Source organism: Acanthochromis polyacanthus, chromosome 9 (genome assembly GCF_021347895.1).
Source record: "Acanthochromis polyacanthus isolate Apoly-LR-REF ecotype Palm Island chromosome 9, KAUST_Apoly_ChrSc, whole genome shotgun sequence".
NCBI classification, from domain to species: Eukaryota; Metazoa; Chordata; class Actinopteri; family Pomacentridae; genus Acanthochromis; species Acanthochromis polyacanthus.
In genome coordinates this window covers 12272294-12298365 of record NC_067121.1, presented here as the reverse complement: position 1 = coordinate 12298365, position 26072 = coordinate 12272294, and the positions used below count along the sequence as shown (strand labels likewise).

At 42.2% G+C, this 26072-nt stretch overlaps 1 protein-coding gene across 1 annotated transcript in view; it reads right to left on the bottom strand.

Annotated features, from left to right (window-relative positions):
• LOC110967259 (zinc finger protein GLIS1-like) overlaps positions 1-26072 on the bottom strand; it is a 101249-nt gene that overhangs the window by 27654 nt on the left and 47523 nt on the right. The window contains exon 3 of the mRNA XM_022216810.2: positions 18529-18690. Coding sequence (XP_022072502.1) covers positions 18529-18690 — 162 coding nt within the window. The remainder of the gene's footprint in view (positions 1-18528; positions 18691-26072) is intronic.

Sequence of the window (26072 nt, the reverse complement as noted above, 5' to 3'; positions counted from 1 at the left end):
TTAGTATAACGCGATATGAAAATTTATTCCTGAGCTCCGCCTTCCTCTCATAGACCCCCATGTTATTCCAAAAAGCGCCGGTCGCTGCCGACCAATCAAGTTCGAGCTTCAGCTTTGTCATGCTGTCAATCAACGGTTACGCGCACAGCAAGCAAGCCCATGCAGAGGTGGGCGAGCTACGCACTACGCAACCACGCGCACATTTGTTTTGCTTGTGGAGGAGAGAGCATCAGGGCTCAGCAACTTCCAGAAAAGTTACCAATCCCACGGCTTGTCAGGCCAAGAGATTGCAGGACGTTTTTTGGCTCGGGGTGCTCGCCTCGCTCCCCGACCACGGCCTCCATAGCCCGCCTGACGGCTTCGTTTAGATGCCCGACCTCTGGAGGAAGATGTTGGGGCGTCTGGGACATACTCTTCGTCAGAGGAGTCATGCAATTCTGAACTCTAGATAGAAATAAATAAACAATGTAACACATATACACGCGTAAATGCACTAAGTTTGATAAACAACGTCATCGAGAGGGATACACGAGTGTTATCACATATTGAAACTTTACTCGTTCGTCCTAGCAGATTCATGTTATTTTGGTATTAGGACAAGTTAGACTCAATACAGCATTCTAACGTAATTCCTTTATTATTTACTAAATGTACTAAATGTAGAAGAGGGGAAAACAGCAAAACAGGCGAGATGCTGCAGCACTCCGGGCACTTCTCTCATGTACTGCGCGCATGCACAAATAAAGGGGCGAACTCAGAGGGAGGGACCAACAGTGTTTTGGGAGACGCTGCGATTCAAACTCCGGACAGCAGCTTTAATAAAATTTTGTCCTATTTAACTAACACATGGTTGCTACTGCTATTGTACAGTTGTTGCTTCCGTGCTGTGTCCAACTACTTCCAGGAGACAAATAAAGTTTTTTGAATTGAATTGAACTGAATTGAAAGTGCTCATTTAGTTTATAATTTCTATGCGCTTTTATTGAACCAATATTTTGGAGAGGTTATATGTTTTAACTACTTGCAGCAAAAGCAGAAGTGTTTTTAAAACAAATTTAAGGTCCTTATTTTGATAATAGTAGTACCACAAGAATGTAAAATCATAAGAAGTTAAGATGCAGATGCAACATGTAGCGAAGTATAAAAGTTTAAGTTCAAATTTGTCCAGGTGGAGCTTATTTTAACTCATCAGTTTATGAAAATCAATCACATTTTAGGGTATTATATGTTTTTCTTAATCTTCCAACATCTGTCTATCTAATAAATACATTTTGTGGTTTCAAAATGACAGTATCTTCCCCTGAAAAACAATGAAGCCGAAATATGAAGTAGTAAGTAAAATAAAAGCCAATAAAATGATCCTTGGATGTGTTCGTTGGACATTAAAAGCACCTAAATGGAAAAAGCAAAGATGCTGCCACAACATTTGGAACCTGTTGCAGGAAAAGAAGTCACGAGGAGTAAAAAAGTTTGGATTTCGAGGAAGAGTTCTGCTTTCTGTTCTCTCCCAGGAAGCATCAACGATGGATTTCATAACTTATTGTGCAGTTGTAACCCGAATTTATGACCGTGGAAAACACGAGGGACGCTCGACTCCACTTCTCCACAACCTCAGATGAGTTTTACCATCAGTTTTATCACTTGTTTCTGACAAAAGTTCAAAAGTGAAGAGTGACGCGATGTCAGGTTGGGACTCGTTTGGTTATTGTTTGCTGCTCATGTAAAGCTTTTTGATTTTCAGTCATTTATCAATGCAGCTGGTATAGAAATTCATGCTATTTTCATGGGTGAACGGTTTCTATGTTTTTATAAAATGATCCGACACAAAGAGAATCTGCTCAGCAATTTAACAGCAAGTATTTTAGGGTTTATTAGTTCCGTTCAATCCCAGAAGATCCCGTAGAAAAGCTCTGGGAAGCGTCTGTTCACTGCACTTTCACCCTCCGAGCTCTCAGCCCTGTTTTTACTATATAAAACATTTATTAAATTCAGGCCAGTGAAATACAAGCGAGTAACTGATTGTGTGGTATCATAAATAGGCTGTACCAGTTGATTGTTTTTGCAGTTGTTTAAGGCAGATGAGGTTAAGCATGAGGAAAAAAAAACAGTTACTGCTCAGCCTTAAACCGCTTAATTATCATCCTCTGTTTTTTTACTAAAAAAGACTGAAAGAACTTTGTTTGTTGCTCTCGCAGGGTGTCATATTCAACAAGTACTCTATCTGAAATCGCCAGATTTTCACAACATTTTCTGCTTGACCATTTTTGATGTGCCTTAAATTTTTAGAGCATAAAAATATGGATATTTTTGGGGAGTTTCAGCTTGATATTTAAAACAGATTTTTAAAAACAAGAACTATAACTGGACATCTACTAATTTTCAGCACATTTTTTTTCGCACATTAAAGTTTCCCTGCATGTTTGAAATGACAAAATCTCAGAAACTTGCAAAGACAAAAGCCTGAAATTGAAACTGTTGCTTCTCTTTATGTCATTCAATTCACAGTCTGCAATATTGGACAAATAGCTCAAATCATCTCTGATTATGGTTGAGTTGAAAGATGATGGACATTTTTTTTTTAAATCTCTGAAAGTACACTACTCACAATAAGTTAGGAATATTGTGAAATTCCCAGTGGATTTCATACATAAGGTGTTTGTTTCATTTCAGTGATTTTGGAAATAAGGAGGCAATTGTATTATGGTGCTAGACAAACCTCATGTTGTGTTTCCCGATGTACAGTGCGCCTTACATATTGAGGCCAATGCCAAAAATACAAAAAGACAACCTGTCATGGACAGCGGTGTCTGCCCCACCCATCCTCTTCGGGCTGGCTCATCGGCTTCTGTCTCTCTCCCTGGCTGTTGATCAGCACAGAGGGGGAGCACCTGCTAGGATCACCCACCTGAGACGCATCATCACCAGCTGGTTAAAAGCAGGGCCCACACAACCTTGGGGGTGAGATCGTACTGTTGACATCATCAGTTAGAGACAGCCCGATCTCACGGGGATTCGTGAAACTGTCACGTAAGTTTTAGTTTCGGTTTCGTGTGCACCAACACGATTTCGTCATGTTTTTCGTGCCGCTCACCACGAAATGCGCACCAATGTATTTTAAACGGCGGACTTTTCGTGCCACTCAGAATGTATTTCAAAAGAATGTGTATATTATATTTTTAATGTAAAACCGTGGCGAATCCAACGCTATATTTTGCATGACATCGTCCCTAAACATAACCCTAACCATAACCCTAACCATAACCTAACCATAACCTAACCATAAGCTGGTGGTACACTTACCAATTTGCATAGGAATTTCAAGAATGTCCGGCGGCCGGCGGCCGCAAACGCGATCACACAAGCAGTATACGCCGATGGACAGCTTAGATCGTCATGAATCCGCCGGTATAAACCACTTTCAGATGTGATTACCACAGCGAAAAACATTTCGTGGTGAGCGGCACGAAAAACATGACGAAATCGTGTTGGTGCGCATGAAACCGAAACTAAAACTTACGTGACAGTTTCACGAATCCCCGTGAGAACGGGTTGTTAGAGAGCACTGTTGGCGCAGAGCACAGAAACTGGGAGCTAGAGTGACTGAGAGTTGTTTAGAGTCGGCCTACAGGACTGAAGGACAGAGCTGCCGGCCCCCTCCTGTGGAACCTTCCGATAGAGGTATTGGACCCGCACAGGCCTCTACAAAGGACGTGCCCCTCCACCCACGGACAGCACCGACTAGTCCTGCCCCAGTTGCCGAATCCCGGATTGGACTCTCGCCACCAGTGCCGACGTGTGCCTCTCACACTGCCGAGCCCCTGAGCCAGCTGCCCTCTCCTCCTCCCTCTTCCCACCCGTGAGTTTTTGGCCTATGTGGCAGCCCTTCGGTTATAATATTGAAATAAAGGAGTTTTTTGATCATCTACCTGTGTTCATGTCTGTGAATTCTCACCTTGGGTTCCAAAAGTTACACCAAACTGTGACACAACCCTTTTCAATGTGGCATCAATTTCAACATTCTGGGGTATAAGAAGCTGTTATTGTCAATAAATCATTCCCAATTCATCATTCAAGCAGTCATGAACACACGACGTCTCTGAGCAGCGCCACCTGGCCATAGCGCGCCTTCAGGTCAGTAGCAGGCAGTCAGATGTTGCTCGTGAACTTGGTGTGTCTCAAAGTGTCATCAGCAGACTTGCAGCAAGACAAAGAACTACTGGCAGTGTTGGTGACAGACCCAGGAGTGGAGCCCCACGAGTGACGGACCGGAATGATGGCCAGTACCTAAGGACCTATGCACTCAGACACCATTATACAACTGCCACACAGCTGCAGGCCTGTTTACGAGAAGTGAGGGGTACTAGGGTTTCCAGACAAACCATTCGCAACCGACTCCACCGCTTTGGCTTGAATGCCAGATGACCGTTGCAGGTGACTCCACTGACACCAAGACACTGCCGTGACCGTTTGCAGTGGGCACAAGACCATGTGACCTGGACAATGCAGCAGTGGTCTACCGTCCTGTTCACTGATGAGTGTCGGGTCACCTTGCACAGAAATGATGGTCATCAGCGTTGCTGGAGAAGGCAAGGTGAGCGATACGCCGAGATCAACATGGTCCCCAGGGTTGGCTTTGGTGGAGAAGGTGCAACAGTCTGGGTAGGCATCACCAATCAGCACAAAACAAATTTGGTGATTGTAGATGGCTCAGTCACTGCATGTTCTTACCTTAGAGACATCATAGAACCCATCATCATCCCCCAATTCCACCAGCATACCCCCAACTTTCTGTTCATGGATGATTATGCTCCACCACATGGTGCCAGAATTGTCACAGCTCGACTTCAGGAAGTTGGAGTGTCTCATATGGTATGGCCAGCAATGTCCCCTCACCTGAACCCCACAGAGCACGTCTGGGACCAGCTGAAGCAGCGACTGGATGCTCGTACCCCACCCCCCATGTGACCTGGCATAACTGCGTGTAGCACTTGTGGAGGAGTGGAACGCATTGCCTCAGAACAACATCATGAGGCTCATTAGCATCAGACGCCGCTGTCAAGCTGTGATTGGCCACGTTTACATGACGTTTTTAATTCGGAATTATTAATTCAGAATTAATTCTATCAGAATTAAAGTTTTGCGCAAAGTCAACCACCATCTGTCCTTCTGTGTTCCTCTCCTGGATACCAAACCTGCCCATGACCTCCTCATCATCTCTGTTTCCTGCACCAACATGTCCATTAAAGTCTGCACCAATGACAACTCTCTCACTTCTAGGGATGCTCTGCATCACTTCATCAAGGTCCAACCACAATTTCTCCTTCTCCTCCAACTCACATCCTACCTGTGGAGCATACCCACTAACAACATTGAACATCATACCTTCAACTTCTAGCTTCAGGCTCATCACTCGATCTGACACTCTTTTTACCTCCAGGACATTCCTAACAAACTCCTCCTTCAAGATAACTCCTACTCCATTTCTCTTCTTATCTACACAGTGATAGAACAACTTGAACCCTGCTCCTAAACTTCTAGCTTTACTACCTTTCCACCTGGTCTCCTGGACACACAGTATGTCCACCTTCCTCCTCTGCATCATGTCAACCAGCTCTCTACCTTTTCCTGTCATAGTTCCAACATTCAAAGTCCCTACTCTCAGTCCTAGACTCTTGGTGTTCCTCTTCTCTCTCTTCATACAAACACACCTTCCTCCCCTCCTTCTTCAAACAACAGTCGTCCATTTTCCACCAGCACCCTGTAGGTCGACAGCACCGATGGCGGTCATTGTTAACCCGGGCCTTGACCGATCCGGTATGGAAGTCACACATTTGATTCGCATTTTTGATTTGGCCAAAGTTTTAGGTCGGATGCGCTTCCTGACACAACCCTCTGTATTTATCCGGGCTTGGGACCGGCACAATAAGACACTGGCTTGTGTCGCCTTGCGGCTACATTGGTTTTGGTATCTGAAAATGGTTAACATATTTTGAATCAGGAAGTTTTTTGCTTTCAAATGATATATAACTGAATAAGATGACATTCAAAATATGGCCACTGTAACAGAGTGGTAAAGGTAAGATTTTTTATTGTTTAAAAGTAAGAATACTGAAACTGTATACTTATTCAAAACAATTTCCTAATTGTACACTAGAGATGTCAGTCAAGTGGTAAGTTTATTACAGTGTTCTAAATAAGGCAGAAAATGATGCGTACGAACGTCTGCGAAGTAGCGACCATATTGTAACCCTTAAAAATTGAATGACTCTGTCATGGCCCCTCCCTCTCCTGCTCTGTTCGCTGCCTCATCAGAAGCAGCTGCGGAAGAGCGCAGCTGAGCGCGATCTGCAATCAGCGGCAAATAAAGCCTGGCTCTCCACGCAGCTCCGTTGATGGATCATTACATGCCCCACACCGCCACACGCTCGTCGCTACCTGGACTCCGCTTCCTTATGGATTACCTTGCCTGCTCCGTCTCCCACCTCCTCACCCCAGCATCCCTCGTCCGCTCTGCACCCCTCCTCCGTCTGCTCCTGGTCCGTCTCCTCCTCAGTCTTCGCTACACCCCCGCCACCGGCTCCCTCAGCTTTGCCCCCCACCTCGTCTCCCGAACCCCTGGACACTGTGTGAGTCACCTCTCCTCCGTTTAGTTTAATTAGTCCCCCACCACGGCCACCAGGTCCGTCGCCTTTAGTTTGGTTTAGTCCCCCGTTCTGTTTATCCCTGTCCCTTCCATATGGAGTGTTTATGTTGAGTTTGTGTTATTAAAACCCTTGTAATCCACCTGCCTGCCTGTTTGCCTGCTGCTTGGGCTCTAACCGCCACAGATCCGTGACAGACTGATCTGTCCCCAGGGCTGTGGGTCAGGCAGGCTACAATTATCTTGCATTTTTATTCTCATATCCAGGGCTCCAGACTGCGACTAAATGGTTGCATTTTGCGACTAAAATTTGAGACAGTACAAGTAAATTTTTCATCTACTCGCGCATATGCGACCAGTAAACTTGCAGATTTTTAAAATTATTTTTAATGAATATGTTTTTGTTCCTGACAAACGTCTGCTCCACACTTCATCCCAGTAGTTGACAGTAAAGCTCAAACGAGCTGGTTTGTCAATCTACATTAATTCCAAAAGAAGAAGAAAGGAGACGAAGAAGAAGGCAGGCCATGTGTGTGAGAGCGGGGGGGGGCAAATGACCACTGAGTCCAGTCTACTTTATGCAAATGAACTGCGACCCGCTCCAGGTAAACACACCGAATCGCAGCTGGAAACGCACCACATGTTGCATGCTGGTCCGGTTGCGGTGTGTTTCCAGCTGTGATTCGGTGTGTTTACCCGGAGCTCATTTGCATAAAGTGGATTTTATGCAAATTCGATGCGGCGTGTGGAGATCTCACGCATTGTGAAACTGTCCTCAAACGTCTAAATGACCCATCAGTGACCTAAATCAAGGACAGATTCAGCTACTGCACAGCTTATTTCTCGCCTCAAATGCTTTCGGAAATACTTTTTGTTGAAGTGCTTTCAAAATAAAAGAGAAAGTTTGCGGCTGAGCCACTATGATGCATCTGCCAGACCGTCATGCTGAAAGCTTGGTCACGTGACCATGTAGTGGCCCACTGTTGCTCGGGCGCTGTCACGTGATAATGTTGTGGCTAGGGCTGGCCCGAATAGAGGTTTCTGGGCTCCAGATATTCAGCCTCAATTAATGACAAATACTCGAGTATTCGTTTCGTTTCGCAAAGTCCAACGGGGGGATGGGCCGAGCTTAACCAAGCTGAGACAAATATTAGGATCAATGCATATCATACCGTCCAACGTCATGAAACGATTGACGAGACGAATTCCAATCGCACGACATTGTCCCAGTGGTGGGGCGGGGTGCAAATATTCGGATCTCAAAATATATATTTGGATACCACAGTCACGACCGAATATTGGGATATTCAGATATTCAGGTCCAGCCCTAGTTGTGGCCCACTAGTGACTGCCTGCCATCCATGTGATTTTCAGATGCAGCGTTGCCGTGCGGGAAGATCGTATGGTGTGCCAACTGCTGCGCAATAGAATGTGAATTGAAAACATTATATTTTTGCATTCATTGTTGAAGTATGTATCAGTAATACAGTGAAAATAAGAGGAAATGTGAATATTTACATTGCAAGTCGATTTCAGTGTGTGCCCCTAAATTTTCTGCTTGCGCTCCTAAAATATTAAGTTGGGGCCACTGTGTTCATCAAAATTTGGGATGCCAAGCTTCTTCTTCTTCTTCATGTTCCATCCTTTACAGGGTTGGAGGACATGGTAGTTCTCCACGTACTTCTATCTTCGGCTGTTCTTACTGCCTCACTGTACTGCATTTCTGTCCACTTCTTTATATTGTCTGTCCACATTGCTCCTGGTCGTCCTCTTTGCCTTCTTCCATCTATTCATCCCTCTAATAATATTCTTGATATGTTATTTTTTCTTATGAGATGACCAAAGTACCTGAGTTTTCTGAGTCTTAATATATGCTCTAATTGTGTACTCTTATTTTTTTATGTTGTTTAAAGCTCGTGTCCGGAGTTTCCGTTTGTTTTCAATTATGTATCATTGTTTAACAAAGCTTAAATGTGTTAGTCTAGTTCGATACTATAATATAATGTTAGTATCACGCGATATAAAAATTTATTCATGAGCTCCGCCTTCCTCTCATAGACCCCCATGTTATTCCAAAAAGCGCCGGTCGCTGCCGACCAATCAAGTTCGAGCTTCAGCTTTGTCATGCTGTCAATCAACGGTTACGCGCACAGCAAGCAAGCCCATGCAGAGGTGGGCGAGCTACGCACTACGCAACCACGCGCACATTTGTTTTGCTTGTGGAGGAGAGAGCATCAGGGCTCAGCAACTTCCAGAAAAGTTACCAATCCCACGGCTTGTCAGGCCAAGAGATTGCAGGACGTTTTTTGGCTCGGGGTGCTCGCGTCGCTCCCCGACCACGGCCTCCATAGCCCGCCTGACGGCTTCGTTTAGATGCCCGACCTCTGGAGGAAGATGTTGGGGCGTCTGGGACATACTCTTCGTCAGAGGAGTCATGCAATTCTGAACTCTAGATAGAAATAAATAAACAATGTAACACATATACACGCGTAAATGCACTAAGTTTGATAAACAACGTCATCGAGAGGGATACACGAGTGTAATGACATATTGAAACTTTACTCGTTCGTCCTAGCAGATTCATGTTATTTTGGTATTAGGAAAAGTTAGACTCAATACAGAATTCTAAAGTAATTCCTTTATTATTTACTAAATGTACTAAATGTAGAGGAGTGGAAAACAGCAAAACAGGCAAGATGCTGCAGCACTCCGGGCACTCCTGTCAGGTACTGCGCGCGTGCACAAATAAAGGGGCGAAATCAGAGGGAGGGACCAACAGTGTTTTGGGAGACGCTGCGATTCAAACGCCGGACACGAGCTTTAAGACTTCTTCATTTGTGATTTTATCTGTCCAGGATATTTTCAGCATTCTTCTATATGTCCACATCTCAAAGGCAATAATTCTTTTCATGATGTTATTTGTAATGGTCCAGGTTTCACATCCATATAACATGGTTGACCATACATAGCACTTCAAAATTCTCTTTCTGGTTGTTAGTCCTAGATATTTATTTGTCACAGTGATTCTCATTTTGTTAAACACACCCCTTGCTATTGAGATCCTCCTTATATTTTCATGATCATTCTTTCCATCTTCAGTTATCTGTTGTCCTAGGTATATGAATGTATCCACTTGATCTATAGGTTCTCCATCAATAGACATATGAATTCTTGGTGATGGGCAGGTCTTTGATATTACCATTGATTTTGTCTTTTTGGCATTCATTTTCATACCAAACTGTTTCCCTGCTTCATTTACTTTTGTCAGAATCTCTTTCAGTTGTTCTTCATTCTCTGCCAGCAGGACTGTAGCGTCAGCGTACCTCAAGTTATTGATGTTATGACCTCCAATGCTGATCCCATCAATATATTCTATACTTCTGAAAATAACTTCTGTGTATAAGTTAAAGAGACAGGGAGACAATACTCACCCCTCTTTTGATGTTTATTTCATTTGAGTAACCATTCTCCATCCCGATGAAAGCTCTTTGATTCCAATATAGACTCTTGATGAATGCTATAGCTCTTCCTCTCATTCCGATGTTGACCAGACATTCAATTAGCTTTTCATGATTGACTCTGTCAAATGCCTTTTGATAGTCTATGAAACAGGCATAGACATCTTTGTTTACATCATTGCATCTTTCAATGATAGTTCTTAAGTTGAAGATGCCTTCTCTTGTTCCCTTGCCATTTATAAAACCACTTTGAGTTTCATTTATTTCACTTTCTATGATATTCTTGTTCCTGTTTAGTATTATGCGCAATATGATTTTCAGTATATGGCTCATAAGACTTATTGTTCAATATTCAGAAAATTCTGTGGCCTTTGGTTTCTTAGGAAGTCTTATGAATATGGAGTCATTTATGTCACCTGGAAAAGTACCAGTTTTGTATACTATATTGCAAAATTGAGTGACATGGTTAATGTTTTCTTCATCCAATGATTTTAAAATCTTGGTGTTAATGTTGTCCAATCCTGCTGCCTTGCCTGATTTTAGGTCATTTATTGCCTTCTTTACCTCATCCACCAGCAGATCTTCACCATCTTCATTTGAAGGCAATTCTAGGTTGTCATTTCTTGCATCACCATACAGTTCAGTCACATATTCTTCCCACCTATTTTTGATTTCATTTTCATTAAATAGCATATTGCGATTTTTATCTTTGATACACTCACTTCCTTTGTCTGTCTTTTGTTTTCCAGTCACTTCTTTGATTTTGTCATGCATTTCTTTATGTTGATTCCTGGCCTCTAGTAGCTCTATATCTTCACATTTCTTATTCCACCAAGTCTCTTTTGCATTCTTGCATTCTGTGTCAGTTCTCAAGACTTCATATTTCTTGGGATCTCTGTGTTTGACTGATTTTCTTTCTTCCATGAGATTTAAAATTTCATCTGTCATCCAACTTTGTTTTGCTTTTTTCTCTTTCTTTGGGAGAACATTCTTTGTGGCATTCATAAAACTGTCTTTCATATTCTGCCAACTTTCTTCCAGGGTGTCAGTTTGTATACAGTCATCAGTTGCAAGTATGGAGAACATATTTTTTATTTCTAAGTTGAATTGATTTCTGATGTTTTCTTCTCTCAGCATGTTCATATTGTACTGCTCATGGACTCTTGGTTTTTGCCTTGTTTTCAATTTTAACTTCAGAGTCATAACAACTGGGTTATGATCTGAGTCAATGTCAGCACCTGGGTGTGTTTTCAATTTTTTTACACTATTCCTGAATGTCATTAATCATGATGTAATCTATCTGATTACGGCACACATCTCCTGGACTTTTCCGTGTGTATATGTTCTTTGGATGATGTTTGAACATTGTGTTCATGATTACTAGGTTGTTTCCTTTGCAGAATTCAATTAGCTTTGAACCTCTATCATTTCTTGTGCCAAGGACATAGTTTCCTACCACTGGGTGTTCTGCACCTTTTCCTACTTTGGCATTTAGGTCACTCATTATAATATTAACTTCTCCTGATTTTGTATATTTCATAAGTTTTTGTAAGTTGTCATAGAACTCTTTAATTTCATTTTCTGTATGGTCTTGTGTTGGTGCATAGATCTGAATGTTTACATCGAACGGTTTCCCATTCAATTGTACCATTATCAGTCTTTCTGATACAGGCCAGAATCCTATCATGGCATTTGCAATTTCTTTCTTCATGAGTATACGTACTCCATACTGATGTTTCTGTCCACCTGAATATACCATGATTTTATCTTTATCTGTGATCTTTCCTGTCAGTCCATCTGTTTTCACATACTCCAAGAATATCTAATTTCATTGAATCCATTTCTTTAGTAAGGTTGTCCATTTTGCCTGATTTGAATAAGGTTCTTACATTCCATGTTCCTATTTTAAACACTTTTTTCCTCATTTTCAAACTTCTGTTGTCAGAGTCGAACCTTCCTGTTGGATTTAAGCTAGAATCATCATTATCAGAAGTTCTATTCATAAGGGTAGGTGTTTCTTCCCTGTCACTTGAAGAAGAGATCACCGCAGGGGGCCCAGTGATATCTCCTATACCATCACCATTCCTATTATGAAGCATCAATCATATCTAACTATGGGATCATACTCAGTAGGGCCCCAATCCTTTCTGAGGTAACTGGCCACTAGTCCATTACTGTCAGGAGTGTGCCCTGGATGTGTTACCCATCTTGCTGTTGTGCCATCCAAACCGTTGACCATCTAACTCTTTGGTTCGTCCGCTTCTTCAGCCACTCCAGTCTTCATGCACTTAAAGGGTGACATCTTCTTATTACAAACATCTCAGTCCAGAGATGTCCGTTACCCTCACTTAGTTTGGCACGCCAGCCGAGGCGAGGTCCCGTGGTGTGGCCGCTGGTGTGCATTACCAGCTTCTTGGAGCCATAAGTGAGAGTTGTGTAGCGGTGGGAGACCAAAGTACCATGTCCACATTTTGTTAGACATTATGTGCGGCTGACAAAAATACAGAGGTGCTACTCCTACACACACTACACCCAACAACACGGACGCCAAGCAGGGCAACAAAAAAACACAAAACAATAAAATATATGACCAAATAATCAACTAAATAAGGCACAACATAAATAAACACCAAAATAATAAACAAAATAAAGTAAAAGCAAATTAACACAATCATACACAAATCTAATGTTCCAATACTTTACTATTACTCCTCCAAGGAGTTATCTGGTGGAGTTGTGTGACGATCAGTGTAGCCTACATTTGTCTGCGAATCCAGCTGTCCATGTGCAACATTGCTCAAAAACGGACCAACGGATTTGGATTAAATTTTCAGGGAAGGTCAGAAATAATGCAAGGACCAACTGATTAGATTTTGTTAGTGACATGGCTTATTGTCTGGATTCACAGATTTCTTGAGGATTTCCCATTGCAGGATATAGCGGCCAGGCACAGTACCACTGTAACTATGACAACAAGTGAATGTTGTGTCAGTTGCCTGCTGATCACGATTGCGGTCCTACTGCACATCCACTGTTGCCGACTTATCAGAAATGATGCAAGGAACAATTGATTAAATTGTGGGGGTGTTTCCAAGTTCCATCAATTCCCGCCGCCACATATTTAGTTCAGGCGATTCGGTATCCGTACACAACATGCACAGGCATAACACATGCCTGTGTTCAGCACAAGATGAGGGAATGAACAGTCTTGGTAGAGTACTGCACTCTCTGAGTGTTTTTGTTGTTGATATATGTTTTAAGGCTTCATAAACCCTCCCCACACATCATACATCACTGCAGAGCAATGCTATGTTCTGTCATCACGTTCTTCTTAAATATGGCTGACTTTTAATTAATTTAACTAGATAAGCACTCAGACAGTGCAGTACTATGCCAAGGCTGCTGTTATATCATTTCTGACAGCTGAAACTTTAAAAAAAAATTTAATATAACAAAATGACCTCATGCTGAGCACAGGCGAGTATTATGCATGTGTATTTTATGTACGGATACCGAATTGCGTGACCTAAATATGTAGCAGGCGGCGGTAATTGATGGGACTTGGAAACACCCCCGTAATTTAATCAGTTGATGCTTGTATCATTTCCAACAGATAACTCCTGATAAGTCCGCAGCAGTGGATTTGTAATAGGATCGGAATCATGTGATTGCCATCAGGCAGCTGACACAGCGTTCACTTGTTGTCATAGTCACAGTGATGCCATCTCCTAATGATACATAAATCTTTAACAAATTCATGGATCCAGACGATAAGCCACATCACTGCCAAAATCTAATCAGTTGGTCCTTGCATCATTTCTGACCTTCCCTAAAAATTTTATCCAAAGCCATTAGTCCGTTTTTGAGCAATGTTGCACATAGACAGCCAGATTCACACACAAACGTAGGCTACGCTGATCGTCACACAACTCTGCCACGTTCCTTGGTGGAATAATAATATAGTTGATAATTAGGGTCCGAGCACCGAGGGTGCGAAGGACAGGCGGTGCAAGGGCACCGACTGTCCAAGGCACCAGCGGTGCCTAGGACCCTATTGAAACCCTAGAGTTTATTATTAGGGTCCGAGCACCGAGGGTGCGAAGGACAGGCGGTGCAAGGGCACCGACTGTCCAAGGCACCAGCGGTGCCAAGGACCCTATTGAAACCCTAGGGTTTATTATTATTATTTTTAGGGTCCGAGCACCGAGGGTGCGAAGGACAGGCGGTGCAAGGGCACCGACTGTCCAAGGCACCAGCGGTGCCAAGGACCCTATTGAAACCCTAGGGTTTATTATTAGGGTCCGAGCACCGAGGGTGCGAAGGACAGGCGGTGCAAGGGCACCGACTGTCCAAGGCACCAGCGGTGCCAAGGACCCTAGCACCGAGGGTGCGAAGGACAGGCGGTGCAAGGGCCATCTTGAATTTGCTGTAAATTGTCAAAATTAATTTCTCCCAGCAAATGAATTGCCTTTTTGGGGGCCTTATCATATCCCAAAACACGTGAAATTTGGCGTGCACATCAGGACTGGCGAAAAATTTGATATTTTATGGGAGTTGCGCATGTGTGTGGCAAAATGGCTCTATAGCGCCACCTGCAAAATTGAAAAAGTGGTCATTAGGCCAACTGCCACAAAGTTTCATTTACAGCTACAATATTTGGTGGGCATATGCACCACATCAGGACACACCAAAAAGTCAATCACAGCCACACCCTAAACTCAACAGGAAGTCGGTCATCTTGAATTTGCTGTACATTTGTCAAAATTAATAGCTCCTAGGGGGTAAGTCTGAGAGAACTGAAATTTGGCCAGTACATGCACCAGACCTTTCTGATGAAAAGTTATCAAAAACTCAACCAGAAGCCAAAAGGTGTGGCCATGGCGGAGCCTCAAAAAACTGATCCTTCGCCATGAAACAGGAAGTGGTGTCTAATTCTTCTCAACATGTTCCAATCTGCCTGAAACTTTACATGTATGATGACAGTCCTGTCCTGATGTCATCCACATAGGGATATTCATTGACAGTCATAGCGCCACCTTGTGGTTTCAGGAAATAGACATCTTTTACACTTTCATGCCCTATTATTACCCGGTTGATCATATTCACTTCAAATGCGGTGACAACAGGCTGAACACATTGATGATGCATCCCAGTGAAAATGGTGACTTGTCATCAAAGGGCGTGTCTGTGGCGGCCAAACCAATTTCGATGATTCGCCATGACAATTTAACGATTCATATCTCAGCTGAACAAGATCCTATCTGGCCCAAACTTCACATGATGGACACCAGGTCTAGTCTGAACACATCCACACTCATAAATTCTGAAAAAGTCATAGCGCCACCTGTTGGTAATAGTAAGTTTAAGGCCTTATATTTTCAGGTACAATGGCCCCAAACGTGGTGATATCATGCTGGAAATTGGTCAGTCGAGTCTTCACCTCTTGACAATCCCACACTGTCAAGGGTGTGACATTTCATGCAACGCTGTTGCCGTAGCAACCAAATATCGCCATGCAAAACAAAGTGCTGTTTGACAGGTTAGGAATACTCCAATGCTCACTAAAATTACCACACACATCACCATCGACCCAAGGAACAACACCGTATGCATCTCGGCACTGCACATGCTATAGCGCCCCCTACAGTATTTTTAACAAACAGCCCCCCCAGCACGTTTCACCTACATCCATGAAATTTGGGAGGCTTATAGAGCACATCAGGACGCACAAAAAAGCCTCTTGGAGCCATTTCCTAAACCCAACAGGAAGTCGGCCATCTTGGATTAATTGTGAGAATTTTTATGATTTTTCTCATTTTTGAGAGTTAATACCTCCTAGGGGATAATTCCAGGAGACCTGAAATTTTGTCAGTCCACACAGCAGGACTTGGTGATGAAAAGTTATCAAAAGTTTAACCAGAAGCCAAATGGCGTGGCCATGGCGACCATTAGAGTTTTGATGCTTCGCCAAGAAACATCAACTGCTGTATAACTCTCCTCTGCATGCTCCAATCTGCCTCAAACTTTCCATGTGTGATCACAATCCAATCCTGATCACAGCTACAGGCCAACAGACACTCTCAGTTGCAGCGACACCTGTTGGATGGACAGTAAATGCTGTATAACTGGACTCTACATGGTCAAATCAGCCTGAAACTTTACATGAGTGATCAGAGTCCAACCCTCATCACATCCACTGTTTGAAATACACTCTGAGTTGCAGCGCCACCTGGTGGTGGATGGGCAGGAAATGCTGTATAACTAGTCTGAACATGCTCCAATCTGGCTGAAATTTTACGTGTGATTAAATTCTGGTCCAGATGTGATTCAGAGGCCGGCACACACTCTCAGTCACAGTGCCACCTGGTGGACGTGCATGGATTCGCCGACCAGCGTGGATGCAAGGACCCGTCCATCGCTGCTCGCAGCTTTAATTAATTATAATAATTTCTTATATATGACTTTACTTTTTTAAAAGGGGTTTTAAAATTAGCTTTTGTGTGGAGTTTCACTTCACATAAAGCCAGAATAATCCTTTGTGTTTAATATACACTGCTGTTCTAAGTAGGGATGGGAATTTCGACTAATTTCCGAACCAACTAGTCGCTAATTTTATTGGCGACTAGTTGGTTTGGAAAACTTGCAATTTAACCCTTTAAGTGCCAAAGTCACAATATTGCGACAAGCAACATTGGTGAACATAACAAGCCATAGCTTCAAATATACTGCCTCGTGTGCCTCATGTACTGTACACCAGCAGATGGCGGACATCTGGAACTTCAATCTGAGCATCAGTTGTAGGGGTGTTTTCATTCAAAGTTTTGGAATTTACAGAGTTTGAAAACCAAGGAGATGAGACTCGCCGTCGGAGCGTATCAGAGCGCAAGATGGCACATTTTAGAGTGAGAAAACTCACCATACCGAGAGGTCTGGTCAACGCTGACAAAGTACTTTGTCAAGTAATGGCTTACTCATATTCTGAAGAGGAATATTCACCCTCTGATGAAGATGTTCAGTCGTCCACTGAGACAGAAAGTGCCGCTGTGTCTGTGCGTAACGGCAGCGGGTCGGTGCGCCATGACAGTCCACGAGCAGCACATACTGGAGCCGATGCTTTGCTTCGGGGTGGCAGGAAGGGACGTGGTGGATGTAGCTGGAGTGGTCAAAACACCGCTAATAATGAGGGGGATAGCGGGGGTTGAAAAAAGAGACAAGCATATGCTACTGGCAGGATCAACCAGGTAGCCCAGACGGGACGAGTGTGCAGCGCACGGCCGAGCGTAGAGCTGCATGGCGGCACCCGGTCGGAGTGGGGTGGGCACACTAGCGTTTAACCGACTAGTAAAATACTAAACGTTTAATAAATGAGTCGGCGGTTAAACGATTAAACGACTAGTCCGCACATCCCTAGTTCTAAGCTTTGGGGTCACCCACACAATTTCATGTTTTCCATGAAAATTCACATTTTTATTCATGTGCTAACATAATTGTGCAAGGGTTTTCTAATCATCAATTAGCCTTTCAACGCAATTAGCTAACTCAATGCAGCATTAAAACACAGGAGTGATGGTCGCTGGAAATGTTCCTCTGTACCCCATGTAGATATTCCATTAAAAATCAGCTGTTTACAGTAATCATTTACCACATTAGCAATGTCTAGACTGTATTTCTGATTAATTTAATGCTATCCTCATTGAAAAAAATGCTTTTCTTTCAAAAATAAGGACATTTCTAAATGACCCCAAACTTTTGAGTGGTAGTGTTGGTGAGTGAATGCTGCAGTTTCTGTTTACATTCACTTACATTCACCGGCCACTTTGTTTCCTGTGAAATCAAAGGCAATCTACTACAAGAGGTTAATTTTTATGAAGCTTCTACTTTTTTTTGTTTTTGTTTTTGTGGACTGCATCAGTGTTGCAAGTGTTCTACATATTTGAATATTCCATTTTTTTTATGAATCTGCAATGAATAATATTAATCACTGCCCACTTTGACCCTAATACTTCCCATTTTTGTCACTTTAGTTTTTATGAGAGAAAAAACTAAAAATGCAGAAGCTCTAAGTAATATTCATGGCAAAGTTGTTGGCAAACGTCACAGGTGTTTCTAATAAGTTGAGTTTAGATGTTGTATGTTCACATTTGTTCTCATCTCTGTTTCAAACACATCTGAGTAGAGTTTAGTTAGCTTTCTGAACACAAAAATCCACACAAAATTAGTTGAAATTCATCAGGTGTATACATCAGTTACTCATTGGCCTCCAGTTATGGAAAAGCAAAGGTGTTTATTTTGTAGAGGCATAAATCTAGGTGCTGGTGTGTGTAATAATACTACCTGATAAAGACGTAAATAAAATTAAATCAGAGGTTTGTACATGTGTGAATCTGCCCTACATTTAGATGTTTTCTACATGACGATGCATTCACTGACCGTGTCCACATGTGTTCGCTGGTGTTTTGCACGGTCGCTGGAGTTGCTGAAGGCCTTGAGGCAGCCAGAATGCTGACAGATGTAGGGTTTCTCTCCTGTATGGCTCCTCAGGTGGATCTTCAGGTTCTCCAGACGGGAAAATGCCTTAGAGCAGCCCTCAAACTGACAAAGAAAGGAATAGGATTTTACATGAGGGAGTCATTATTTCATTTTTGTAATTCAATATTTCCCTCAATAAAGAGAATTTAAAATGGTAAAACTCTTTTATGGTTTCTTATGGAAATATTAGTTCAGGACTGGACACTACATTGTGTGCAGATTCTGTTTTTAAAAGCATAAAATTGCTATTTATGCACATCAATCTCCACTCATAATGACAAAGTGGAAATGCATTTTTAGAAGCTTTGGAAAATTATTAAAGCCCACATTTAGAAAATCACCACTTGAACTTAAGAGCAACTCTTTCCCCTCTGGAGGTTCCTGTACTCGGACCAGGCTGCATCTGTTAATAAAACACAATTAACTGCATTTTTATATGTTTTTTAAGTGTGGCACACTCACTGAAGATCATATTGTTAAAATATCTTCAGCGTTGGTGTCATTTATATCTGTTGTGTCACATTTGGTCGATTTTTATATCAGTTTAATAACGTCAATGTCACTGAGCTCATTATTAAAAGGCTGATATTTACTCTCTAAAGTCTTTATTAGGCAGAAGTAAAATTATCAATTTTTGATGGAGTTCTTCCAGTCAAGCTCTCATCTGGTGAAAAGATAATAAAATCTTATTTTATTACAAAGTTCTCCAAAGTGTCTCTTACCCAATAAAACCAAGTTGTTCATTTTGGCCTCACAGTTGCACAGCTCGGGACTAAATTATGCCAAAAAATCAGTTTCCTTTACAAGAATAAATAACATTAACCACTGAACTGTAGAAAACCATTTACTGGGGCTACTTTTTATCAATATTGGATTATTGCCATAGTTTGTACATGACACTATTCATCATTCTGCATTATGATTTACTACAACAGATACTTATCACTTTGAGCTGTATGCTGCAATAGGATGGTGTTTACTCTCTGAGGTGTGACAGACACCAGGTTTATTTATTTTTAAGGATTTTGATGGTTTTTAACCCCTTAAATCACCGCATTACTGTCTTTTAATGTATGTTTTGTCAAATATGCTGAAATAACTGAATTAAACTGCATTTCACAGCTGTTTACTAAACTTGAGAGATCTATTTGTACATACTATGCTTCTGCAACCTGGAATAACATGCAGAAAAATCTAAAGCTAGACTCATTTCGATCATTTGATTTTCAATTTCATCTCTTTTTATTTCCGCCTGTTCTTGTTGTAGTTCATAAATCTGTTTTTTAAACCCTTTGTAACTATTCTAATGAATGTTTTTTTTAAATCTTAGATTTTATTAGTATTTTTTCATAAGAAGGAACAACAGCTAAAGAAACAACAAACATAAGAAAAATATAAAAACACTCCCGAAGAAATCCTAAAAGAAATTAAAATGACTTATCCTAGTCTGAGGTTGCAGCACAATGCCATCAACAGAATATGATTTAAAAATAATTGAAGAGATCTCTGCATCATTCACTTGCAATCCTGTGGAACTCCTCCTTGGTGGCTCTGACAGGTTTATGTCCAGGGAAAACAACAAAGATGGGTAAAAGCCGTTTCAGAGTCAGGTACACTTTTCTGACCACCCTACCTACATACAGTTGCCTTACTTAAGTGCTCTGCATCTCCGTCACTATACAAAAAACTTCCATTTGCAAAGAACCACAGCACAACACACAATATCTGATGGGATGCGAGAGCATGACTGCGGTTGGTAATGTTGCAAATGTAAGGATGGATTAGGTTGTGTATGTAAATTATGGACTGTGACGTGAAACGGTACCGCTCAAGAAGATAACTGTCCGGAAATGTGAGAACATCTATGTGCAGTCTGATAACAATCTCTCGATGAGTATTTAATTCTCTGCACAGTAATGCTGCTCCTTCATCCACTGAATCGTTAATGAAAGGACATGCCATTTGGACACACGGTAGAGCTAGGATACTCCAAAACTCACCTGCTGACTGACTGAATGAATGAGGAATTCAAATAGCGTGGGTGGCTGAAAGGGGGCGGAGAAAGAGAGAAACTTGAGGTTTACTGACAGAAACCTGGTCCCAATCAGGTTAGGTTCATAGACTCTCTTACTATGGTAACTGACCGAGAGCTAAAGTTACCTCTCCTTGTGAAACAGGCTAGAGTTACCCCTCTTTCTCTGGTTTGAGTTACCTCCCTTTTTGAAACAGAAAACTCAGTTTCCCTCATTTCAGGGTTAAGGGACTCAGAGTTTTCCCAAACCAGTTTGTGAAACAGACCCCTGATTTAGGGTCTAAAATTTTGTATACTGATTGTGAGATCTGTTTTTTTATTTTAGTTTTTTTCGTAGGTAAAAGTTTTGTAGCTTTAGGGCCCATGATTGTTTTAGAAATTTGGATTTTTTTCTCTGATTCTTCCTAATAAATGTCCAAAATCTGATTCCTAATTGCTTTCATTTTAATCAGTATTTGGGAGTCCAAATTCTCACTGTGTTGTTTTTCCAATTCTTTTAGGTTGATTTCAAGCTGTTTAAGCCTACTTTCTTTTGCTGTCTTGAATGCTTTACGAGGAGATATTAATTTACCCCTGATCACAGCTTTTAAAGTATCCCATAATGTACTTGGATTCACTTCCCCATTGTCATTAAGATCAAGAAAGGTCCTTAATTTCACATTTTTTTTCATTTCTAACTGTTTTATTGTTGAGCTAGCTTGTATTGAATCTCCAGATCATGTTCTTTGGTCTACTGTCTAATGTACTTTTACAGTGGTGAATGATCTGAAATGTCTCTAGTTTCTATATCACATTCTAAAGCCCTGTACCTATCATATTGAAACATAAAAATCTATTCTTGAGGATACTCGATGTAGAGCAGAATAAAAAGTATAGTGTTTGTCAGAGGGATGTAATTTTGTCCAAATGTCAAGCAAGCCCATTTCATTCAAACCCCTTCTATGCTATTTAGTTAGAGGAACATATTTCTCTTACGATTAGATGTATCCCATTTACCATTGTATTAAAATCTCCTGCACATATTAATGTGCCTTGTGATTCTGTGGAAATCAGTTCAAGTACTCTTTTCATAATTTTTTGATCACTTTGTGGAGGTAGATATACACAAAAAGGGTAGTCAGATTGTTTTCTATCTTGCCTTGCACCAGTACATATCTGCCCTCACTATCCCTGATCTCCTTAAGTAGTTCAAAATTAACAGAATTATCAAATAATTACCCCCTGTCGAAACGCCACCTTATTGTGGTGAAGGGATTTGAGTGTCTCTGCGATCCTGTGAGCTATGTTGTCTAGGGCAGGGGTCGGCAACCCGCGGCTCCGGAGCCGCATGCGGCTCTTTCAGCCCTCTGTTGTGGCTCCCTGTAACTTTGGAAAATAAATTGTTCTGCCTTTCAGTCGTGTTTCAATGCATTTTAATATAGTTTTATTGTGAAATTACCGCTCTTATTTTGCCGTGTCACTCCACCGGATGTGTTGCTGGGGTTTTCCCCTGTGACATCAATTTGCGCTCTCGCAAATTGATGCAGAGAAACAACACGGAGCTTCCGATTCCCACATGTTTCGTGCCTTTTTTTGTTTTACTCCTGGAGAAGCAACGCCTGTAGTTTCACATCGTTTTGTACTCAAGAATGGCAAGCCTGTGTATTAAAGCTCAACTCCAAGAAAGACACGTCTTTTCTTTGAGTCAGAAATACTCATGATAGGGTAATACACGTTACTCGCAAGAACACCGCTGGATGTCCAGGCAGCAGGTCAGAGAGTCAGAGGAGTGTCGTCTTGGAAAATAGGGCAGCGACTTACCGGAGAAAAGTTATTAGCTTAAGATAAATACATTTTACAAGTTAAATAGACATTCGCAAAATATTGATTTCCAGCTAACATTATGTAACATATGAGGTCCAGGAGCAAAAATGACATTAACCAAGTAAGATAAATATTAGTGGAAGGACACAAAAAAATGAATCTATCTAATTAGAGGCTTTGTAATTAATTAATCACGACTGATTAACAAGGGCATAGGGGTAAAAAAGTGATATATGCAGTGTTGTCTTCATTTTAAATGTCAAAAGGATTTTGCGGCTCCCAGTGTTTTCTTTTCGTTGGGAAACGGGTCAAAATGGCTCTTTGAGTGTTAAAGGTTGCCGACCCCTGGTCTAGGGCATTAGGCCTGGTAGGGTCTCCCAAGGCAAATTAGTCCTGGGAGAGAGGCCAGACTAAGATGGATTCAGAAGACCCCTATGAAAGCACAGCAAGGTGAAGCTGCTACCTCGTCTGAGTTAGGGGTACTGGGGCCTTCGCCTGGAACCAGGCCTTGGAGGGGAACTCATCAGAGCGTCTGGTGGCCGAGTCTTTTGATCCCGAGGGGCTCGGTCGGGCACAGCCCAAAGAAGATGCACTGGGTCACCACCCAACAGGCCCACCACCTGCAGGGCAGGAAACTGGGGTCGGGTGCTATGCTCATCGGGCAGTAGGCAAGAGCGGGTGCTTGCATGCACCACCACCTGATAACGTAGACTATCTCTGGGGATGTAGAACGTCACTTCACTGGCAGGGAAGGAACCTGAACTGGTGCGGGAGGTGGAGTGATACCGGCTAGATATAGTTGGGCTCACCTCCACGCATTGCAAGGATTCAAGAACCAATATCCTGGAGAAGGGTTGGACTCTCTCCTTTTCCGGAGTTGCCCAGGGTGAGAGGTGCCGGGCAGTGTGGGATACTCACGAGTCCCCAGCTTTGTTGAAGTTCTCCCTGGAGAACGAGAGGGTCGCCTCTCTGCGACTTTCTGTTGCCGAGGGGGAAATTCTGACTTTTGTCTGTGCTTATGCAATGAACAGCAGTTCAGAGTATTCGACTTTCTTGGAGTCTCTGGGTGGTGTCCTGGAAGGGGTACTGCCCGGGGACTCCATTGTTCTCCTGGGGGATTTCAACGCTCATGTGGGCAACGATAGAGAAACCTGGAGGGGGGTGACTGAAAGAAACAGCCTGCCTGATCTGAACTCGAGTGGTGTTTTGTTATCAGACTTCTGTGCTAGTCATAGATTGTCCATAACAAGACCCAGAACCCACTGGAGGGACTACATATCTCATGTGACCTGGGAACACCGAGGTATCCCCCAGGAAGAGCTGGAGAGAATTGCTCAGGGGAGGGACATCTGGAACAATGTGCTTCACCTGCTGTCTCCGCGACCTGGCCATGGATAAGCGGAAGAGAGGGGATGGATGGATGGATGGATGGATGGATGGATGGATGGATGGATGGAATAAAATTTCAACTCCTCTTTGATTTTTTTCTCATTTTTGACATTGCTCTGCTTCTATTAATGGGGAAATTGAAGCCATTCATGTTCCAAAGGGGTACTTTAAAGTTACTGAACCTCATCATAACAGACAAATCTGCATGTGCAGGCATGTGCACCCTGAGGACTTCCAACCTCAGGGTCTTACACTGACCTGTCAACTTCACAATACCTTTTAATATACTGGTGGAGAGTCAGTCCTACATAAAATAGGGGCTCCCTTGTTGCAATGCAAAGTCTCTTTTCCTTAAGCCCAACAGTCCCTTAGACTCTTCCTGGTCAAATGGGTCATTGTCCTTACATTGTAGATTCTGGGAAAAGGTGGGAGTGAAAAAATTCAAAAATAAATGGAAAGTGGTGAGTTCGATGGTTTGTATGCACACATGTAAACCTGCATTTACTTATGTGGGTATGTTAGCAGTTGTAGCATCTTTTTTTGTAGTATGTGAAATTTGACCAATAATATATACTTGATAATTCCCGTTAATGATGCTCATACTTCATTGGAAAGCCTCTCTCGGACTTGGTTGGTGCGGTCCCGATCCTTCCTACTCCAGTGTGTACCTTGCGTTAGCTTCTGCTCCCATCTGGAGTCATACGTTTGCAGCAGGTCCAGGGTGTGTCCTCTCTTCCTCATGTCTTCAACTGCTTCTGTAGCACAGTTGTCGAGGTTTGGACCATTTTCCCAGTGAATTGTCATCATGGCAGGGTATGGTGCCTGGAAACGTATCCATTTCTCCTTAAGGATTTTCTTTGTCTTTGTATTCTCTGAATTTTTTGTTCACTTCAGTAGGAAAGTTGTGTGCAAATGCCACCAATTTTCCCTCACAGGTGATTTTCTTTGCCCAAGCCATTTTCAGTATTTTGTCTTGAATGTCATATGTCATATCAAGTTCACCCGAATAGATCGCGATTCGGTGTCATCCTGAGGTTTAGGGTCGATTGACCAGTGTGCCCACTGAATTTGTAAGTCAGCGTTTCTGTTGAGCCCCAGCCCTGTCTTCAGGAAGTTATAACTGAATGTTAGCATTGAGTTTCCCTCTGTGCCTTACATAATGCCATATATGCAAATGTTATTATGGCGTGTGTGATTTTCCTTCGAGGACCATTACCTTGGCCTGGAGGAGTCTTTGCTGTTTGAGTGAATGACGCAGGGTGTCCTTTAGCTCGGTATTAGCAGACTCTATTTCCTCCACATGCTGCTCTGTTTCAGTTAGCCACACACCATGGTTACGAACATCGCCAATAACATTTTGTAGTTTTTGGTTTATCTCCGTCTTGAAACTGTTGAATTATTGTTTAATATCATTTCTGATGTCATTTTTAAAGTCAGTTAGGTCCCGCTCAAGATCCCTTTTCAGGCTTTGTATATCTCTGCCTTGGTTTTGAATGGATTTAGCTGTGGTAATGCCCCCCCTCCTCTGCTTCACACTCTATGTTCCTCACACTGGTTTGTTCTCGGTTTTTTCTTTGGCCTCACTGTCTTTGCTTTTTTCTGAAACAGATTTCTTGTTTCTAACCACTCATTCCAAGTAATTTTGGTATCTTGTAAGTACAACACTCATGTTTTGGTGGAGTTGTCTAAATAAGTTGACCAGGAGAGTTTTGATTTAGGTCGCCATCTTGAAATGCTCGCCCAGAGGTCTTCTAATAAATGTTTTTATCATTTTACTAACTTTGCCTTGTATTTTATTTATGTGCATACAGTACTTTTTTTTTTACTTCCTCAGTTACATTGTAAATGAGATTTCCACATCTCAATGCACTCCAAGTGTCAATAAAGATTGAATGAATGAATGAATGAATGAATGAATGAATGAATGAATGAAGTTGTGAAGCTGTTACTGACTGAATTTGGGGATGTTTTCAGGTGAGATTTTTTTTTAAAAAGCCTTGAGGTTAACGGATGACTTTATATTTTTCAAAGGCCCATATGTTGCATTTTGTTGCATGGATGGTGCCACAAATAGTCATTTTAACAACTTAAGAAAGAGAGCTAAAGAGAGAAGTTAAAATCCAGGATACTCTCTCACCTTCCTGAGGTAAAGTGGTTATCAAATTGCCGCTCTGGACATTTACAGAAGCAGTCGAACACAGCTCTACCCAGTCAGACGTCA